This window comes from Herpailurus yagouaroundi, unplaced genomic scaffold, assembly GCF_014898765.1.
Source record: "Herpailurus yagouaroundi ecotype Mexico unplaced genomic scaffold, PumYag 246, whole genome shotgun sequence".
In the NCBI taxonomy this organism is placed as follows: Eukaryota; Metazoa; Chordata; class Mammalia; order Carnivora; family Felidae; genus Herpailurus; species Herpailurus yagouaroundi.
This window is the reverse complement of record NW_024412463.1, coordinates 1,040,626-1,058,595: the sequence shown is the minus strand read 5'-3', so window position 1 is coordinate 1,058,595 and position 17,970 is coordinate 1,040,626. Positions and strand designations below refer to the sequence as shown.

Genomic DNA, 17,970 nt, shown 5'->3' with positions numbered 1-17,970 from the left:
CTGGTTCCAGGAAGCACACTCGAAGGATGCTCCCCGAGGAGGGAGGTGGATCACTCAGCAGCCGGCTGGCAGTGAGGACCCCGGCACTGGTGGGAAAGCACTGGTAGTCCCTCAGCTGGGGTAGCAGTGCCACTGCTAAGACTCCCTCGTGGTGACTGGGTTGGGACACGGGGTGGGAGGCAGTGGCTCAGGCAGCATGTGTGGTGCTGGACAGGTTATGGGGGACATAATGAGAACAGTGGAACAGTGTGGTTTTGCGGAGGGCCGCCAAGGTTTTTTGTTTTATGTTCTTATTTATTTGTGAAGGAGAGAGACAGAGCAGGAGCGGGGAAGGAGCAGAGAGAGAGGGAGACGCAGAATTCGAAGCAGGCTCCAGGCTCTGAGCTGTCAGCACAGGGCCCGATGAAGGGCTCCCTCACGAGCTGTGGGATCATGACCTGAGCCGAAGTCGGACGCTCAACTGACTGAGCCACCCAGGTGCGCCCCCTGCCCCGCCCCCCCCCCCCAAGGTTTTGAAAAGAGAGAAGGACAGGCTCAGACAATCACCAACTGAGAGCAAAGTGGGAGTCGGAGGGCCTCCTTGGCAACATGTAAGCAGGCCCTCACCTGCTGCAGCTGGAGGGCTTCTAGAGAGAAGATCAGGCATGGGACTTAACTCCAAGAGTGGCAGATCTTGAGAAAGTTGAGCTCAAGAGGGTAAAGCTACGTACGTCCTCTCCTGCCAGGCCCTGCTAAGGAAGATGGGCGACTCTGAGACGTGGCGGAGGGTCATCTGGGGGAGATTTACATGAGCACCTTCAATCTCCAGATTCCTGTGGACCCTCTGGGCCAGCTGAAGTGCCCCCACCTCCCTGCTGGCATAAAGACCTCCTCAGGCTGTTTCAAGATTACACAGAAGTCCAAATAAGGCAGGCACCTTATGTTAGCTCTTGCTCTCTGTCATTAACATAGTCCCAAAGGACCTAGACCATATGGACACTGCCCAGGACAACACCGGGGTCCACTAGACTAGGTGGACAGCATGCTAATCTGACACAACAAGCAAGAAGTGGCAAGTGGATGTCTTGATAAGACACCTAGGCTTCAGATGACAGAAAGTTTCAGGGGACCGCTCATCTGGGAAGGTAGGGGTCAAGTGGTCTGAAACATGACAAGACACTGCCTTCAAGTAAAAGACAAGATTTGCACCTTCCACCTCCCACCACTAAGAAGAAGCGCGATGCTGGGTAGGCCTCCTCCAGGCTTAGAGGCTATATATTCCACACTTGAGAAGACTACTTTGACCCATTTACTGGTTTGTGGGAGGTTGAGCGTTCTGAGTGGGGACCACAAGAAAGGGCCCCGCTGCAGTTCAAGCAGCCTGCCACTTCTGCCATACCGTCTGGCAGACCCCCTGGCACCAGAAGTATCTGGGGTAGAAAGGGATGGTGTGTGACGTCTCGGGCAAGCCTCAATAGGAGGGCTCCTCAGCACAGGTCCCTAGGGTTCTGGAACAAGGTCATGCCATTTGCAGCAGAGAACTACACGGCATTTGAAAAACACGGGAGGAAAAAACCCAAATAGCTCCTGGCATGTTACTGGGCTCTGGTAGAGACAGAGTGTCTGAGCATGGGGCGTCAAGTGCTCATGTGCCCAGAACTGTGCTTCCTAAGTGGCGTTGCCATAACCACCCAGTTATAAGGCTGGGTGGGCCCAGCAGCAGTGTGTTGTAAGGTCCAGGTGTTACATTACAGATCAGGCTTGGCCAGGTCCGGCGGGCACAAGCACGCTGCATGAACAGGTGCCCCGGGCCTCTGCGTCCTCTACAGCTGTGACATCAACACCTCTCCCTCCGTTCCTACATACGGCCTCGCTGGGAGTTCCCCATGACCAGCTTGGTTCATGGGTGACTCAGTCAGCCTCTCACCTTGGCCGCTTCAGTGTTTATGCAACGGGCTCATGAACACAGCAGCTATGATGGCAGAGACGGGAGTTGTGCACAAGTCCAACAGTGTGGACTCCCTCCCACCATGGCTGTTCTAGCTACTGCTGTTGGTGAATGGGTGACTGGACAGCCCACGGACCAACACCCAGCACCTGATGTGGTTCCATCCCTTGTGAAGACCAGCTAGCGGAATGATGGCCACTCGATTGTATCAGACCCCTTCCACCCTGGTAGTTCATTCTGAGATGGACAAGTATGCCGGCGGGTATGTCTTTTGGATCGCACCACTGTCCCAGGGCTCACAAGTGTCTGGTCCACTAAAGCGGGACACTGCCCAACAGCGTGTCAAACCAAGAGACTCACTTTATGGCAAGGGAGGTGCAGCAGTGGGTGTGCGACCATGGACCCCACATGGTCCTACACTAATACGCCACCCCATCCAGAAGCCGCCAGCCAGCCAGAGTGGTAAGAGGGTCTCATAAAGAAGCTGAGGCACCAGCTCAGAGAGGACATCCTACGAAGACTGGAGCTCCCCCCCAGGATGCGACTGACTCCTTAAGCCAATGGCCATTATAGGGCAGTACGTCCCTAAGAGTAAGCGGGGCACAGCACCTGCTTACTGTAGGAGTGGCCCCATTCAACATCACTCTCAGAGACTCACTTGGGAGTAGGGATTCCCACTTGGAGACCTTCTGCTCCCATAGCCTGAAACTATAGGCTCAGGGGGTCGAAAGGTCCTGGCTCCCAGAAGGTGACCTTTCCACCAGGGTTCACACAGTAGGCGTTACAATGGCTGCTGCCTGGTCCCTTGGGGCTCTTTGAGTCAACAGACCAGCAGGCCTAGAAAAGGCTTACCGATACTGGCAGGGATGACTGACCCTGATCATCATGAGGAGACAGGTCTGCTACTATATAATGAGGCAAAAAGGGATACACTTTACTTACATAATCCTCTTTTAACCACAGATGATTTTTTGAAAATACTTTAATATATTTTTAGCACATTTTGTCAGCTGTAATTATAGAACCAAGTTATACTCTGGTAAGGTAAGTTTGAAAATCCAGTCCTTGACTCTGCTACCTACAGTAGTTACCCCAAAGAGACTCTAAAATGAGAATCCATCCCTCAGGGCAGTTTGTTTTCTGGGGGGAGAGGATGTCCAAATGTTTCGTTTTTAAAGCAGCTCACCCTTTCAGAGCAATGTTTTTCCTTTTTCAAGCACAGAGGAGAACATTTATGTGGTACAAGAGGAAATCAGAGAAATCAGCCCCAATGTAGCAACTTTCAGAATACAATTATTTATTATTTTAAAAATTTAGATGATCTATTTTGGTGTAACTGGAAGATTTGAGTATAAAATCTAACCTATGGATGATAAAAGGCTTAGCCAAGAGGAGATGACCATAAAACTAGGTAAGTCAAGGCAGGACTCCAGGAAAAAGGAGGAACTTATTCCACGTCGAGGGCACACATTTAGTTCATGGCAGTAGAACAGCAACAAAATGTGCCAAGAACATAGTCCCCTCTGACCCGTGTATCTAGAAACTGAGTCTGTGCTGGCACTCCTCCCTGCCTCGAGCACAGCCTCGAAAATCCTGAGAGTCTAAAGTGATCATTTTGTCAGTTTGACAACCAATTCTGGCCTCTGCCTCTAAGACAGCTACTCTAATACCAACAAATGAATGCCTGTTTCTTCTCTAATAAAAATCAAAGCACCTCAGATTCGAGGAGTTTCCTGGGAGACACTGTAAGCTATGTCAGCATTAGACTTTAACAGTCTAAAGAGTAACAAAAGCTGTTACAGTTACAGCTAGGATTCTCCCTTTGTCTTAAAATTAAAAAAAAATTTTAAGAACTTAAGTACAATTAGAATGTCATTACTACAGGGGCGCCTGGGTGGCTCCATTGGTTAAGCGTCTGACTTCGGCTCAGATCATGATCTCAGTTTGTGAGTTCGCCCTATGGAGCTCTGTGCTGACAGTTCGGGGCCTGCAGCCTGCTTGGGATTCTGTGTCTCCCTCTCTCTCTGCCCCTCCCCCACTCACACTCTGTCTCTCTCTCTCTGTCTCTTTCTCTCAAAAATAAATGAACATTAAAAAAAAATTTTAAAAATATCATTACTACATCTGCTTTTTCTGGAATTACCTTTAGTTAGTAACTCAGGAATTGAGTGATTTCTCATCACTTTCCACTCAAAACACCCACGGACACAAGGAGCATTATTCTTTTTTTTTTTTTAATGTTTGTTTTAGAGAGAAGGGGGCGCCTGGGTGGCCCACTGGGTTAAGCGTACGACTTCAGCTCAGGTCATGATCTCGCGGTCTGTGGGTTCGAGCCCTGCGTCAAGCTCTGTGCTGACAGCTCAGAACCTGGAGTCTGCTTCGCATTCTGTGTCTCCTCTCTCTCTGCCCCTCCTCCCCCACTCATGCTCTGTCTCTGTCTCAAAAATAAATGGATATTAAAAAAAATTTTTTTTTTCAACGTTTATTTATTTTTGGGACAGAGAGAGACAGAGCATGAACGGGGGAGGGGCAGAGAGAGAGGGAGACACAGAATCGGAAACAGGCTCCAGGCTCTGAGCCATCAGCCCAGAGCCTGACGCGGGGCTCGAACTCACGGACCGCGAGATCGTGACCTGGCTGAAGTTGGACGCTTAACCGACTGCGCCACCCAGGCGCCCCTAAAAAAATTTTTTTTAATGTAAATTAGAGTGCATGCACGAGGGGGAGAAGGGCAGACAGAGGGGGACAGAGGATCTGAAGCAGGCTCTGCACTGACAGCAGAGAGCCTGATGTGGGGCTCAAACTCACGAAGCGTGAGATCATGGCCTGAGCCAAAGGCAGACACTCAACTGAGCCGTCCAGATGCCCCACAAAGAGCACTATTCTCCTACTGAAAAAAAAAAAAAAAAAAAAATTGAAATCCTTTAGTCAGAACAAGAACGAGTCAATAATACTAAAGGCACATAGTTAAGAAAGTTATGACAAGGAAGCACTTTTGTGTATCCTACCAATGATTCAATCAAATCCAGTGTTTCTAATTATCAGTAGTATTCAGGCTAGGCCTTGGCATTTGAAAGGGCAAATTTCCAGCCCTTACTTAACCCCTTCTCTGAACCCTTTCCTCTCTCTGAAATAAAGTATGATTGTGGGAGGGAAAAATCTCCTGTTTCGCTATACGTGACACAGGATAGTGGGCAGTACAATTATTTCCTTTTTATTCCTTGTAAATTTCAGTCCTAAATATAGAGTGAATCAGCACTGACAGAAGTAAATATGTGAACTTTAATGAAAAGACTAGTAAAAAGGAAAGAACACAAAAAATGATACAAATTCAAACCAAGTAAAGTCATCGAATCTACATATGGTTTGGAAGGGAATGAAGCAGAATGAAAATAGCTGAAGTTGTCAATGAAAAGGATTGTTCTTTTTCTGTCTAGCTCTTTGTGCAAAAAAAAAAAAAAAAAATTTTTTTCTAAAGGCCTAAGCTACAAAATTCCCTAAGTACAGAAAGTATCCAAAAGCTCTGAAGAAGGGTCAAGAAAATATTTTTAGAATTTCATGTTGATACCTTTTTTTTAGAAAGAATGAGAAAAGTCTGGAGGCTCATTTGAAATTACAAGACAATAGAAGGGGGGAAATGTGCTTTTAAAGTGTAGATAGTCCTTTTCTATACCAATAGTTTCTTAGGTACTCTGAATGTTTAACTGTAACACGAAAGGCCAATCACGTCTCTCAATGACTGCAGTCTGAAAAGTGACTTTGGGCTAGAAGAGGTAGGCTGGGAGAGTTTATCCCTAAAGAATGAAAACTCTATTTTCTCTGGCAGCTTCATCTAGATTCTTCGTTGGCACAAAAGCTGGAAATTCTTGAAATGGTGGATAGCTCAATATTTTGTTACACTTTGCTCCAGTAAGAGAAAAAAAAGCTTTCCTTCAATTTACATAGCTTTATGAAATATAAAACTATTTTGATAGCTTTGTCAGCATTTCTAAATTCTAACCAAATGTCTTCTAACATAATAAAAAACACCTTCTGGACCCCAGCACTCTTCTTGGAATTACCCTTAGCATTCCAATCACCTGAGTTAACTAACAAAAGTTTTGAAAGCAAGATTTACTTACCATCAACCCTCCCACGACCTGGCCCTACAGGCTACAGTTATTTCTGCTACATCAGTGAAGAAATGAACCCTGTGGATGGAGAGCTTTGGCCAGTCCCCAACACCATTCCACCCTGTGTCCAGAATGGGGAAGCCAGGAGGTCAGAGTTCATCCTACAACCTCTGGTGGAAACGGGGGGGGGGGGAAGAGGAGGCCACTTTTTCCCACTGTGACTGCTCCTGTAAGGGTAGGAGGCCTGAAGCTGGAACGGCTTATCACACGGAGGGAGCCTGCCTGAGGCTGAAGCCGAAACAAAGGGAAGCACTGTTGAGAAGCGGAGAAAAATGGAGTCCAGGAGACTTGATCCACCTGAGTCTGAGGCCAGTGTCACTGGTAGGTTTTTTGGTTCCACAGGCCAATGGGTGTGCAACTCCACCCCTGCCAATTTTTCTTTGAATCAATTTGAACCAATTTTTCCCCTGAATGGAAAGAGCCCTATGTTCGTTAAGATGCTTTTAGCTGCAAGTAAAAGAACACCTGCTTAAAAATGGCTTCAACAACAGATGTTTCTTATTTCATACAACAGGCAGCTCCAGGGCTATCAATTCAACAAAACAATAATGCAGTCAAGAATCTGGGTTTCTCATCTGTCTCCTTGGCAACCCTTAGCATTCTGGCTTTTGTCTTTGAGCCACAGTGATGGCAAGATGTCTCCCAATGCTCCAGGCATCAGATCGTCACACAACTGAATCAAAGGTATGGGAAACTTTTCACCAGAGAGGATAAGGCACACTCCACCTCCACACTCTTCCCCGTGGTCTCACCGGCCAGGATGGGGTTTCACACTGCCTTGCTGCCTTCACCTCATTCAACCAATCAATGAATGGCAAAGGAGAGTGGAATTATCACGATGGCAAAGACCAGTCTTGACTTGGAGGGGCACAACTTCCTTGAGTGCACTGTGGCAAGATACCTGATCAAAATTAGGGTTCTATTTTCAAGGAAGAAGGGGGCAGTGGCCCTTGGGTAGGCAACCGACAGCGTCTGCTATAACTCCTAGTACAAGCACTGGTGTTCACTGACCTACAGTGACCCAAACAGTCAAAGAGTGAAGAACATCGTTTCCATGGCACAATAACTAAACACACATCAGCTATAGTTCTTATTCTAAGAAACTATGAAAGGTGACTGCAAAACTGTACATTCCTTGGAGTGGTGTTTTAAGTCTTTACTGAATGTCCCAGAAGAGGTGTTAGCTGTGTAGGTTATTTTCAGTGTCCTGATAGCAGAAAAGGGATGATCATACCATTCTTAGACACTGAAGGCTTTCTATCTCGTTAGCTAAGGCTGTTAGAATCTGCCGGGATGTGCAGCTCAAGAGCCTGCTAAACAGAGAATAGGAACTCTAAGTAAAACTGTTTTCCAACTCTTGACTGAAGATCAGTACTATCCACTGGTGTTTCTTCCTTAAGATATGGCATCACTGGGGGTTGCAAGGCTCACATGAGGTGGCAATGCAAAAGCTCATAGGCGAGAACTAGGCACCACTTAGAGGGGTAATGTGAAGCCCAGGGAAAACACAGGAGGGGCTGAACCAGCTTAGTAGGAATGCAGATGATGACAGGGGACGGGGAATCAAAGTCTGAACATTCATTTCCAAAGCTAAGCTAAACCATCAATGTATTATAAAAATATTACTCAACCAAACCTGTAAGGCAAAGAAAATTAACTTACAGAGAGCATCGGTGGTGATAAGGGAAAATTAAATCTCATTGGTAGGCAAGTGAAAACTAGTAAAAGCAACACAATATCACAAACTGATAAATGCCTTAGCGGGTCTCCGTGAAACCTTATTTACCATGCCTTAAGCACCCCCAAACACATTTTTGTCTTGATTTTAATACTTCCTGAGAAGTAAGGTCCCTGTTTCTTCCTTCATTAACCATTTCAATTAACTTTCATGTGAGCTCACATCTATTATTACACTGATTCATTCCCTCTAAATAGGAGCTGATTACCTTTTTTTTCCCTTTTTTAATCTTACTGAAGTACAGTTGACATACAGAGGCTAGTTATCTTAACAATTTATTGCCACAGGAAACAAGAAAGACATGCAAGTGAGGTAGAATGGAATACTCCTGAACACCTTAGATCTCATTCTGACATTAGAGTGAGCCATTTCTCCTTCTTAGACCATGAAGTGAGAGTTCCTTCTGGCTGTAAAATTCAGTGACCCTATGAATTAAGTGTCCACTACTGTGCCCCGAGGGTAGTTCTAGAAGCAGAACGGGGGGGGGGGGGGGCTTCTATGTGACCTTTAGGAGGTCATCACTCCTGAGTCACGGTGTCCTCATCTGTAAAATGGGATCATAACACCCTCGTGGCAGGTTGCAGTGAGGATTAAATGAAATCGGGCATGTACCACATCTCATGCTGTTTCTGGCACTAGGAAGGCACTCAAAAAATCGTATTATTACTGCTTTTATGATAGGATCACTGACAAGCACTTACCTAAAGAAACAACAGCAACACTCTCTGGCAAGAAATGTAATCTGTATCGGATCAGTAAATGCACCAATATGATGCAGATAGCTGTGGGAAAAAATAAGACACTGTTAAAACAGCACAATTTCAAATAATAAACACCAAGTTCAAAGCAATGGTTACTTCTGGGGGGGGGGGTGCTGCTGCTAAGGAAAATGGACAGCAGACAATGACATGGGAAACTTCAGTTCTTTTTCCAATCTCTTATTTCTTAACCTGGAAGGAGATTCACAGTGTTTTATAACATTGTCTCCAGAGTTTTTATATGCCTGAACTAGTTTATTTTCCAGTGGTTGCTGAAAGAGCAACGGACATCTAATCTTTTCCCCTAACCGCATAAACCTTATACAATCATGTATTCAAATCTCTAATTCTGAGAAATGGTCTTCAACTTTTTGGAAGTAATCACCTGGAAAATCTGAAATGGGAGGAGGAAGTCAGTGAAATCAATCCCTTTAATCAAATATAACTGCAACAGAATATGTTGCCACAAAGTGTTTTGCCACCATGGGATTGGTTCTCTTTTCACAGAGAATGAAGTGAGAGTATAGTCCACAGAGAACGAAGTCAAAACTGTGGTCTGGTGGGAGAGCATCAGAGACCTAAAGGTGGGGTGCCTGCTCCTCAGCTAGGTACTGGGGCTCCCACTAGTTGAGGGCTCCCCATGGCCAGGCACTGCACTGAGTACTTCTCAAACACAGTCTCATTTAGCCCCCAACACCCCTCTTAATTAGCTATTATGACCATAATCTCCTTTGATTATAGGCACAAAAACAGGCTTCAAGAGGTCATGTCACTGTAGGTGCTGCAGGGTTGAGCCCGATTCCAACCCTGTGCCTTTATGTTTTTGTTTTTGTTTTTAAGTTTTATTTATTTATTTTGAGAGAGAGAGAGCGTGCAAGTGCAGAGGCCCATGCAGGCCTCAAACTCAAGAAACTGTGAGATCATGACCTGAATCGAAATCAAGAGTTGGAGACTTAACTGACTGAGCCCCCCGGGCCCCCCAACCCTGTGCCTTTAGCCATAGGCATCCACCACCTCCCTTCCGCCTGTCTTCATTCCTCAGTCACCAAAACAGGAGTCATGTTTAATTTTGCTCACAGTGGGGCGGTCACGAAAAGAAACAAAAGAATGTAAAACTGAAAGAGAGAAGTATCTCTGGACCCTCCCCCCCATACGAGTATATTTTCACATAAATAATTCCTAAATGTAATTTCACGGCCCAAATGCAAGTGTGCGTATCTCCTTCTTTTATTATGCACCTAGGTGGGATAGCATCTCATCAATCACAGGACTATCTTAACAGTACTAAGTATAACTGTTGCCTTTTTGTAAAAGGAAATGTTTAAACAATCCGCATAGTGGTTAAATGGCCACCCTCAGAGCCTGCACTGACAGACTAGATATTGTTAGGCCCACCAAAAAGCACCAGGTGGCCAGAAAAAGGAAACAGTTGTAAATATAGAAATTTTGTCCTTCTTGCATTCTGTGCTTTCAACTATCAATCTGTGGTGTTACTTTATTATAAATATTTAACCTAGTTAGAAAAATCCTACATTAAATACCAAGAGCAAGAAAAATGTTCTAATGCGTAAGCACAACATGTGACTAGTGAGCAGGCCTACTGTCTAAAAAGGCAGGTACATAAGTGGGCTGAATATAGATCTAGGGAGTTCACTCAGTTTCTGATCTTTCTTTGCACCAAGCTAGATGAAAAAATTAATTGAAAAAGTTTATTCTCGGGGTGCCTGGGTGGCTCAGTCGGTTAAGCCTCCTGACTTTGGCTCAGGTCATGATCTCATGGTTCGTGAGTTTGAGTCCTGTGTTGGGCTCTCTGCCATCAGCACGGAGCCTGCTTCAGATCCTCTGTCCACCCTCCTCTGGCCCTGCCCTACGCACTCTTGCTCTCTCTCAAAAATAAATAAACATAAACCTAAACAAAAAAACTTCAAAGTTTAGGGGCACCTGAGTGGCTCAGTCGGTTAAGCGTCCAACTTCAGCTCAGGTCATGATCTCGCAGTTTGTGAGTTTGAGCCCCGTGTCAGGCTCTGTGCTGACAGCTCAGAGCCTGGAGCCTGCTTTAGGTTCTGTTTCTCTTTCTATGCCCCCCCCCCCCCTTGCTCACGCTCTGTCTCTCTGTCTGTCTCTCACAAAAATAATCATTAAAAATTAAAAAAAAAAAACTTCAAAGTTTAAAAATAAATAGTTTATTCTTGTAAATCAAGCAACAATTTGCCCCTTTAAGACAAAGGGGAAAACCATCTATCAACAGAGAGTGCTACGTAGGAGGTCCAGCAATGCCAGGGAATGGTCTTCAACCATTTAAAAGAATGAGATCTGAAAAGATGGCCCAAAGAATGGATGAAAATATTTGTAAATCATTAATCTGATACAGGTCTAGCAACCAGAATACATATGAACTCTTACAACTCAATAACAAAAAGACAAACAATGAAATTTGAAAATGGACAAAGAACCAGAATAGACATCCCTCCAAACAAACAAACAAATGGCCAATTAGCACATGAAAAGATGCTCAACCTCATTTGTCCTTGGAGAAATGCAAATCAAGACCACAAGATGCAACTTCACACCGACCAATGAGTAAGAGATGGTGATAATTAAAAAATAAAACAAAACACAATGGAAAATAACAAGTGTTGGCAAGGACGCCGAGACACCGGAACTCTAGGCCATTGCTGGTGGGCACGAAATATGGTACGGCCTCTGTGCAAAGTATGAGTTCCTGAGAAAGTTACACATAGAGCAACCATTTAACCCAGCAGCTCCACTCCTGTATGTATGTATGTATCAAAGAGAAATAAAAACAGGGGCGCCTGGGTGGCGCAGTCGGTTAAGCGTCCGACTTCAGCCAGGTCACGATCTCGTGGTCCGTGAGTTCGAGCCCCGCGTCAGGCTGTGGGCTGATGGCTCAGAGCCTGGAGCCTGTTTCCGATTCTGTGTCTCCCTCTCTCTCTGCCCCTCCCCCGTTCATGCTCTGTCTCTCTCTGTCCCAAAAATAAATAAACGTTGAAAAAAAAAATTAAAAAAAAAAATGTTTAAAGAGAAATAAAAACATACATCTACGCAAAAACCTATACACAAATGTCGACAGCAGCCCTATTCACAATAGCCAAAACACAGAAACAATCCAAATGTCTGTCAATTGGCAAATAAACATAATGTGGAATATCTATAAAGGAAATTATTACTCAGCCATAAAAATGAATGTACTTCTAAGATACGCTACGACACGGATGAACCTCGAAGACATGATGCTAAGTGAAAGAAGCCAGACATAAAAGACCACATATTGCATGATTCTAGTTGTGTCTGAAATATTCTGAGTAGGCAAATTCCTAGGGATAGAATGCAAAATAGTGTTTAGTAAAGACCGGGGGTAGGGGAAGATGGGGAGTGATGGCTTTCGATGGATACTGAGTTTCCTTTTGGGGTGATGAAAATGTTCTGAAACTAGATAATGCTGATCGTTGCATCGGCATTGTGAGAGTCCTCGATGATACCAAATCGTACACTTTAGATAAAATGGTATATATTTTATGTTTACTTTAACACACATTCTTCAAAAAAAAGCAGATATAAAAAAATAGAACATAAAAGGATTTCCAAGGCATCTGTGAGATGAAAAAGCAAGTTACTGAATCCTGTTTGTATTAAAACAAACAAAATCCAAGCTCTATGTGCCTTTACAAATGAATGTGCATATGAATGTATATATGTATATACACACACAAGTACATGTTTTCAAGTAACCTTGGAAAAAACAGAGCAAGAGGCAAAGGTTTCTGTGAGGTATGGAGGGTAGGTATACCACAAGTTAATGTTTCTAAACATTCATGCCTGAAGTAATCATTATGGAAACTTCATCAAAACAGGCATATCAATTTTAGTAACTCCATTAAGTTTAATGGAGTTAAATAAAATGCATGTGCATAATGGAGTTATATAAAATGTATGTGCCAAATGATGCTAATTGTTAACTCTAGTAGGTCAATAAAAATGACTCACCATTGTTTCTGCAGAGTCCAAGATCAGCAAGGGTTAAATGTAAGTCAACTGATTTCAAGCTTCTAAAGTCAAAAGTAACTAGAGTTTTGGCATCCTTTCTCAAAAAAGGGGAACACACTGTAATCCTTTGACAAGCTTAAAGGACATAAAAGTTACAATTTCATTTGACTTGACTAAAACAGTAAACAAAAGTGGTTAAATGTGTTCCAGGTTAGGAGTTCCTGAAGTCTAGAATAAATCATGGACCCCAATTTCCCTCAATTCACTACAGTTCATGTACTCAGTGAGTTAGCAAGATACCTATTTAAAAAATTTTTTTCTTTTAATCTTCATTTATTTTTGAGAGAGAGAGGGAGACAGGAGTGCGAGCAGGGGAGGGGCAGAGAGAGAGAGGGAGACACAGAATCTGAAGCAGGCTCCAGGCTCTGAGCTGCCAGCACAGAGTCCGACACGGGGCTCAAACTCACGGACTGTGAGATCATGACCTGAGCTGAAGTTGGAGGCTTAACTCACTGAGCCACCCAGGCGCCCCAGCAAAATACCTATGAACTCCAATTTTTTATCAGATTTATATGTTTGGACATCTAATCAGGAATCAATATACAAGATACATATTTTGTTGATAATATACAAGAGAAAAAATGTCTTCAAATTTATTTAAAAAGAAAGCATTCCACTCTGCTAATGCATGCTGACCCATACATAAAAAATGGAGACACCAATTCCTAGACTGCCAACAGTCTGATTAGGTGAAAACAAAACGCACCTGACACTAGTGTGACTGTGAAGTCCAGGTTTACCATCTGTTTGAAAAGATATCCAAGTAAAATACACAACACTAGTAAATAGTTTAGACCTTTCTGGCCCCAAAGATGTGTTACCACTGTGCTGGGTTTGGCCGGGATTAAAAGCACTATAACCCCCTGTTTTGTGGTCTCAGGCACAAACCAACCTTAAATGCTCCACACCCTGAAAATTACTTTGAAAGTCTGACTTATTCTTTTTATCTTTCCATGAAAAAAGGAGACTACAAACCAAAGTTTTCTTCCTGCTCTGCCTTTTATGTTCTCTGCCATTATGAAGCTGACAACAATGTAAAGAGACTAAGAATACTCGTCCTTCAAGATTATGGATTCAAGTACTAAAGATTTCTTGACCAAGAACTGTTTTTCTTTACATTCAACTACCATCACAGAGCAAAAAGGAGAAGCAAGAGTCCTTGATTGTTGAAGTCATCCGCTAGAAACAGAAACAAAATTCAACTACATTCACAAGGTAAAAAATTATCTGGGCCTATCAGGTCCATACGGGACAATGAATGCCTGTGGTTTGTGTACTTTTTCTGTATTCTATTTAAAAGGTTTTTTAGGACACCTGGGTGGCTCAGTCGGTCGACTTCGATCTCGTGTCCGTGGGTTCAAGCCCTGAGCCGGACTCTGTGCTGACAGCTCAGAGCCTGGAGCCCGCTTCGGATTGTGTGTCTCCCTCTGTCTCTGCCCCTCCCCTGCTCGTACTCTGTCTCTCTCTTTCTCTCAAAAATAAATAAACATAAAAAGTTTATTTTTTAAAGTTTTTTTGGAACCTATGAGAGATAAGGCTGAAACCTCAGGCTGAAAACCTGAGATTTTATTTATTTTTTTAAAGATTTTCCTTTTAAGTAATCTCTACACCCAACGTGGGGCTCGAACTCATGACCCTGAGATCAAGAGTTGAATGCTCTTCTGACTGAGCCAGCCAGGCGCCTCGAGTCCTGGGATTTCAAACAAAATTATTATATTAAAACTATCTGACCATTAACCAGAAAATATAAATATGCCAACTTCACTCTTCAAAATAGAGTGTGGATTTGGGTCAAATTCCAAGCTATTTCTTCCTTAGTCAGCTAGTCCAAAGTGGTTACGTAGTTTCATCTGTTTGGTTTTTTGTTTTTTGTTTTTGTCTAAAACAGTTCTCTACGGTCTCCGGGAGGCATCTAAACTATCACCTATTACCTAAACTTCTTGACTGATGTCTGGCAACCCAAATTTTAATCTCTAGTCTCCCCAAAACCAGGCAAGTCAATCACTTCGTCTCTCTGGACCTAAATTTTCTCACCCGTTACAGGAGGAGGTTGAACAAAATGAGTGAATCTGTTCAAAGAAAAATATTACGTAAGTAAATAACAGCACAGGTGGTACACAGATATGGCAAAAGTCACAACCACAGTTAATGGGAAAGTTAAAGGGGAAGGAAAAAAGTGTGCTAGGGCAAGGGTGTCTGATCTTTTACTCAGCGGCAAAACCTTTAATTAAATAAAATTTACATGGAAACCTGACAGCAAAGTGACAAAATGCTGTCTCTGGTCCCATTTGACTTACCCCGCCTCCATTATCACCACCATCCACACAAGTATACACACTCATGAGCACAGCCTGAAATCCACTATACTAGAAGATGCTCAAGGTTCTTTCTAGGTCAAAACTCCTTCCTTTCTTCCAAATGATATCTAAGACATTATAGAAAGAGCTCTTCAGAATTGCTAAGCTCGGCGATTTTACGAAGAAAAAGGAGTACCCTGTTATGTTATGAACTGATCATCGTCCCTCAGTGTCTGAAGCGCAAAAACCAAATGGAAGGAAGACTTGACGTCAAGTAAATGGTGGCTTAGATAGGGTGGACCTTATGGACAACGCACACAGACACTCAAGATGGCAGACGAGGGTGTCTCCACATTCACCTAGGACGAGGAGGCTGAAGAAAATGGTCATGCCGCTTGACTGTTCCTCCTGCTGAGCCTGCTCCCCCGTTTGCACGGGCAGAATGGGCTTGGCAGGGGTCGGGAGCACCAGTTTCGTAGTGACAACCAAGGTAGTGTGGAGAGTGACATTGAAACCTTCATGAGTTGTATTAGGGAACCTGTTGGACATAAAAAGCAGCAGTATTAGATAAAGGGAAATGGGCCCTGAGTACCAACACATGCGCACGCGCACACACGCAGAAGGGGAATCTGGCAAAGAGGATGATGGATTCACAAGTCTTAGAACCAAACTGATTCTCAGAAAGTTCCTGCCTGCCACAGCAGGAGAGTACCAGTGGCTTCAGGTGCTCTGAACCCAGCCGCTTATGGGACAGAAACAAGGGGGGGAATTAGGGCCAGCGTAGAAATAAAATGCTGCCTGCTCTTTGGCATTTAACAAGGGATTCAAACGGAGGCACACTGGACTGTCATCACATTCCAAGATCCGACATTATTTACATGGCGCCTTTATTTCTCCAGTTTACATTCTTTTCCTTGAATTATAGCTGCAAGTTGACGAAGCCACCTGAATTTACCCAACTGTTGATCTGGTTGGAACACCTCACCCCACTTGACAAAATCCTTCTCAGATTTCCAAAGGCTCAAATGTTACGTCCCCTGTAATACGGCACCTGCCCCGTTTCTCAGTGCTCGCCTTGCTCTGGGGTGGGATTGTTAAATAGGGCAATATTCATATAATAATCATTGCAACTGTGATTATAACAGCTAGTGTTTATTGAGGAATGCTTCATGCCAGAGACTAGGTAACATCACCACCTCTCATTTCATAGGCATACCATGCCTGAGATGGGGACTATTACTTTCCCTTTTTTACGCATGAATAACTGAAACTCAGAGAGGCTGCATAACGTGGCCAATATCTCAGCCAGCCGGCGGCAGAATCAAGCTTTGAGACCAAACTTGAAATCACTGGGGCCCTTCCACCTCTTTTGCCTTGCGCTGCTGAGGCCCAGTTCAGTGTCTGCAATAGAGCACACACTGGGTAAATAAGCTGCCAAGATGAAACGACCACCCGGCTGAAGAGACGTATCTGAAAAGATGTCAGGTGAGGGAGTCAGATTTCAACCATGGGGGTTCCTTCTTAATTTCTACCTACCCTTCCACATAGGTAGGGCATCTGTAACATGCAATAGATTGTGCCCGGCACGTGCGGAGACAGACTAAAGAGTGGTCCTTCCCCCAGAAGTACCTGGAGGACACTGGACGCCTCACACATCTCTATCTCATCTCAGCTAGCCCCTCACTCTTCCTATTCCAGCCATCCTGCCTTTCTTTCTGTCCCTAAAAGACACTAAGCCCTTTCTTGCTTCCAGCCATTTGCACTTGCTTGTTCCCTCTCCTATCCCTCCTTCTTGTCTTTAAAGTTTCAGCTGGCATGTCACGTCTTCCTGCAGGGACGCCCGCCCTAACACTTCCATTTCCTTTTAGAGCGCTGAAATCATCTTGCCTATTGATGGTCTATTCCCACTAAAATGTAAACTACCTGAGGGCGGCTCCTGGTCGGCCTCCTTCACTACTATGTGCCCAGGGCCTGGAATAGAGTAAATGGCCAACAGTTAATGAATGAATGAATGAATCTCGGTGGAGGAGACAGAAGAGAAAAATGACCGTTACAATGGAAGAGGCGACTGGCTAAGTAGGGGGGTAGGGGACTTGCTGGAGGAGGCGGCGGAGCTCTCCCCAATATTCAGAAGACCGAAAAATGGTTAAATGAAATCTGGGTTGCGGTTTCGGCCAGACGGCTTTCGAGGCCTGCCCTGAGCTGTCGATTCCCTGCACGAGGATCTGACCTCCAGGAGGCTTAAGGGCCGGGCTGGGCCCAGGCCCATCCCTCCCGCCCTCCTCGCTGGCGCCGGCATGGTTCGTCCTGGCCAACCGGCACAAGGAGCCCCGCCTTTCAGGGCCGGAGGGCGGCCTGAGGCGCTCGCTGTCACACCCGCCGGGGCCCAGCCCTGCCGCCTCCGCCGCCCGGGAAATGCCCACTCACTCCTCTTCCGCCATCTTCTCCCCCATCCTGCGGAGCCTCCAAGACCACCGAGTTCGGAGCCGGGGGCTAGCAGGGACTGCTTTTGCTTCCGGCTTCCGCTGGAGGCGCGGGCTGGCGGAGGAGCGGAGGGCGGGGCCTCGGCCGCGCGAGGGCGGCCCTTCTGTCCCTTCGTCTCTGTGGCCTGAAGGTGGGAGGACCCTGCCAGGGCACTTTTAGGACGCCTGACTGCCCTGCGTCTGGTGACCTTCTGGCCCCATGAAGTTTTGGCCTTTCTTCATCCCAGGGCGGGGACGTTTTGAGGGAAGCTCCTGTGAGGTCGTTGTGACTCACCCTGAGAGCAAGCACTCTCCATCCAGTGTGGAGGACTGCGTTCCGAAAGTTGAGAAGGAAACGTCTAACCGAGGCTGCGCAGAGGGACCCCAGGGGTACACTTCCCCGATCTGAGCCCCAGTTTTCCTCGCTGTAGAGAGAGGACTAGCCACTTGGGCCTCGCAGAATCGTGCAGTATTCTATCTGTAAACAATTACTGAGTTCTGACTATATGCCTATCATTCAAATAGGTGATGACGATCTGGTCCTGGGTCTT

The 17,970-nt window shown here is 45.2% G+C and overlaps 1 protein-coding gene across 5 annotated transcripts in view; it reads right to left on the bottom strand.

Moving 5' to 3' along the window:
- The window catches only part of SLC9A8 (solute carrier family 9 member A8), a 64,796-nt gene extending 47,298 nt beyond the window's left edge, over positions 1-17,498 (bottom strand). The window contains exons 1-4 of one of the 5 annotated variants that reach the window (XM_040459685.1): positions 17,385-17,494; positions 16,881-16,928; positions 15,317-15,495; positions 8,539-8,619 (exon numbers count right to left, since the gene is read on the bottom strand). In XM_040459685.1, the coding sequence (XP_040315619.1) occupies positions 8,539-8,619; positions 15,317-15,495; positions 16,881-16,928; positions 17,385-17,410 (334 nt within the window). In that variant the 5' untranslated portion in view covers positions 17,411-17,494. The other 4 variants (XM_040459683.1, XM_040459684.1, XM_040459687.1 and 1 more) reach the window with 4 other exon arrangements.
- Positions 17,499-17,970: the final 472 nt, after the last annotated feature.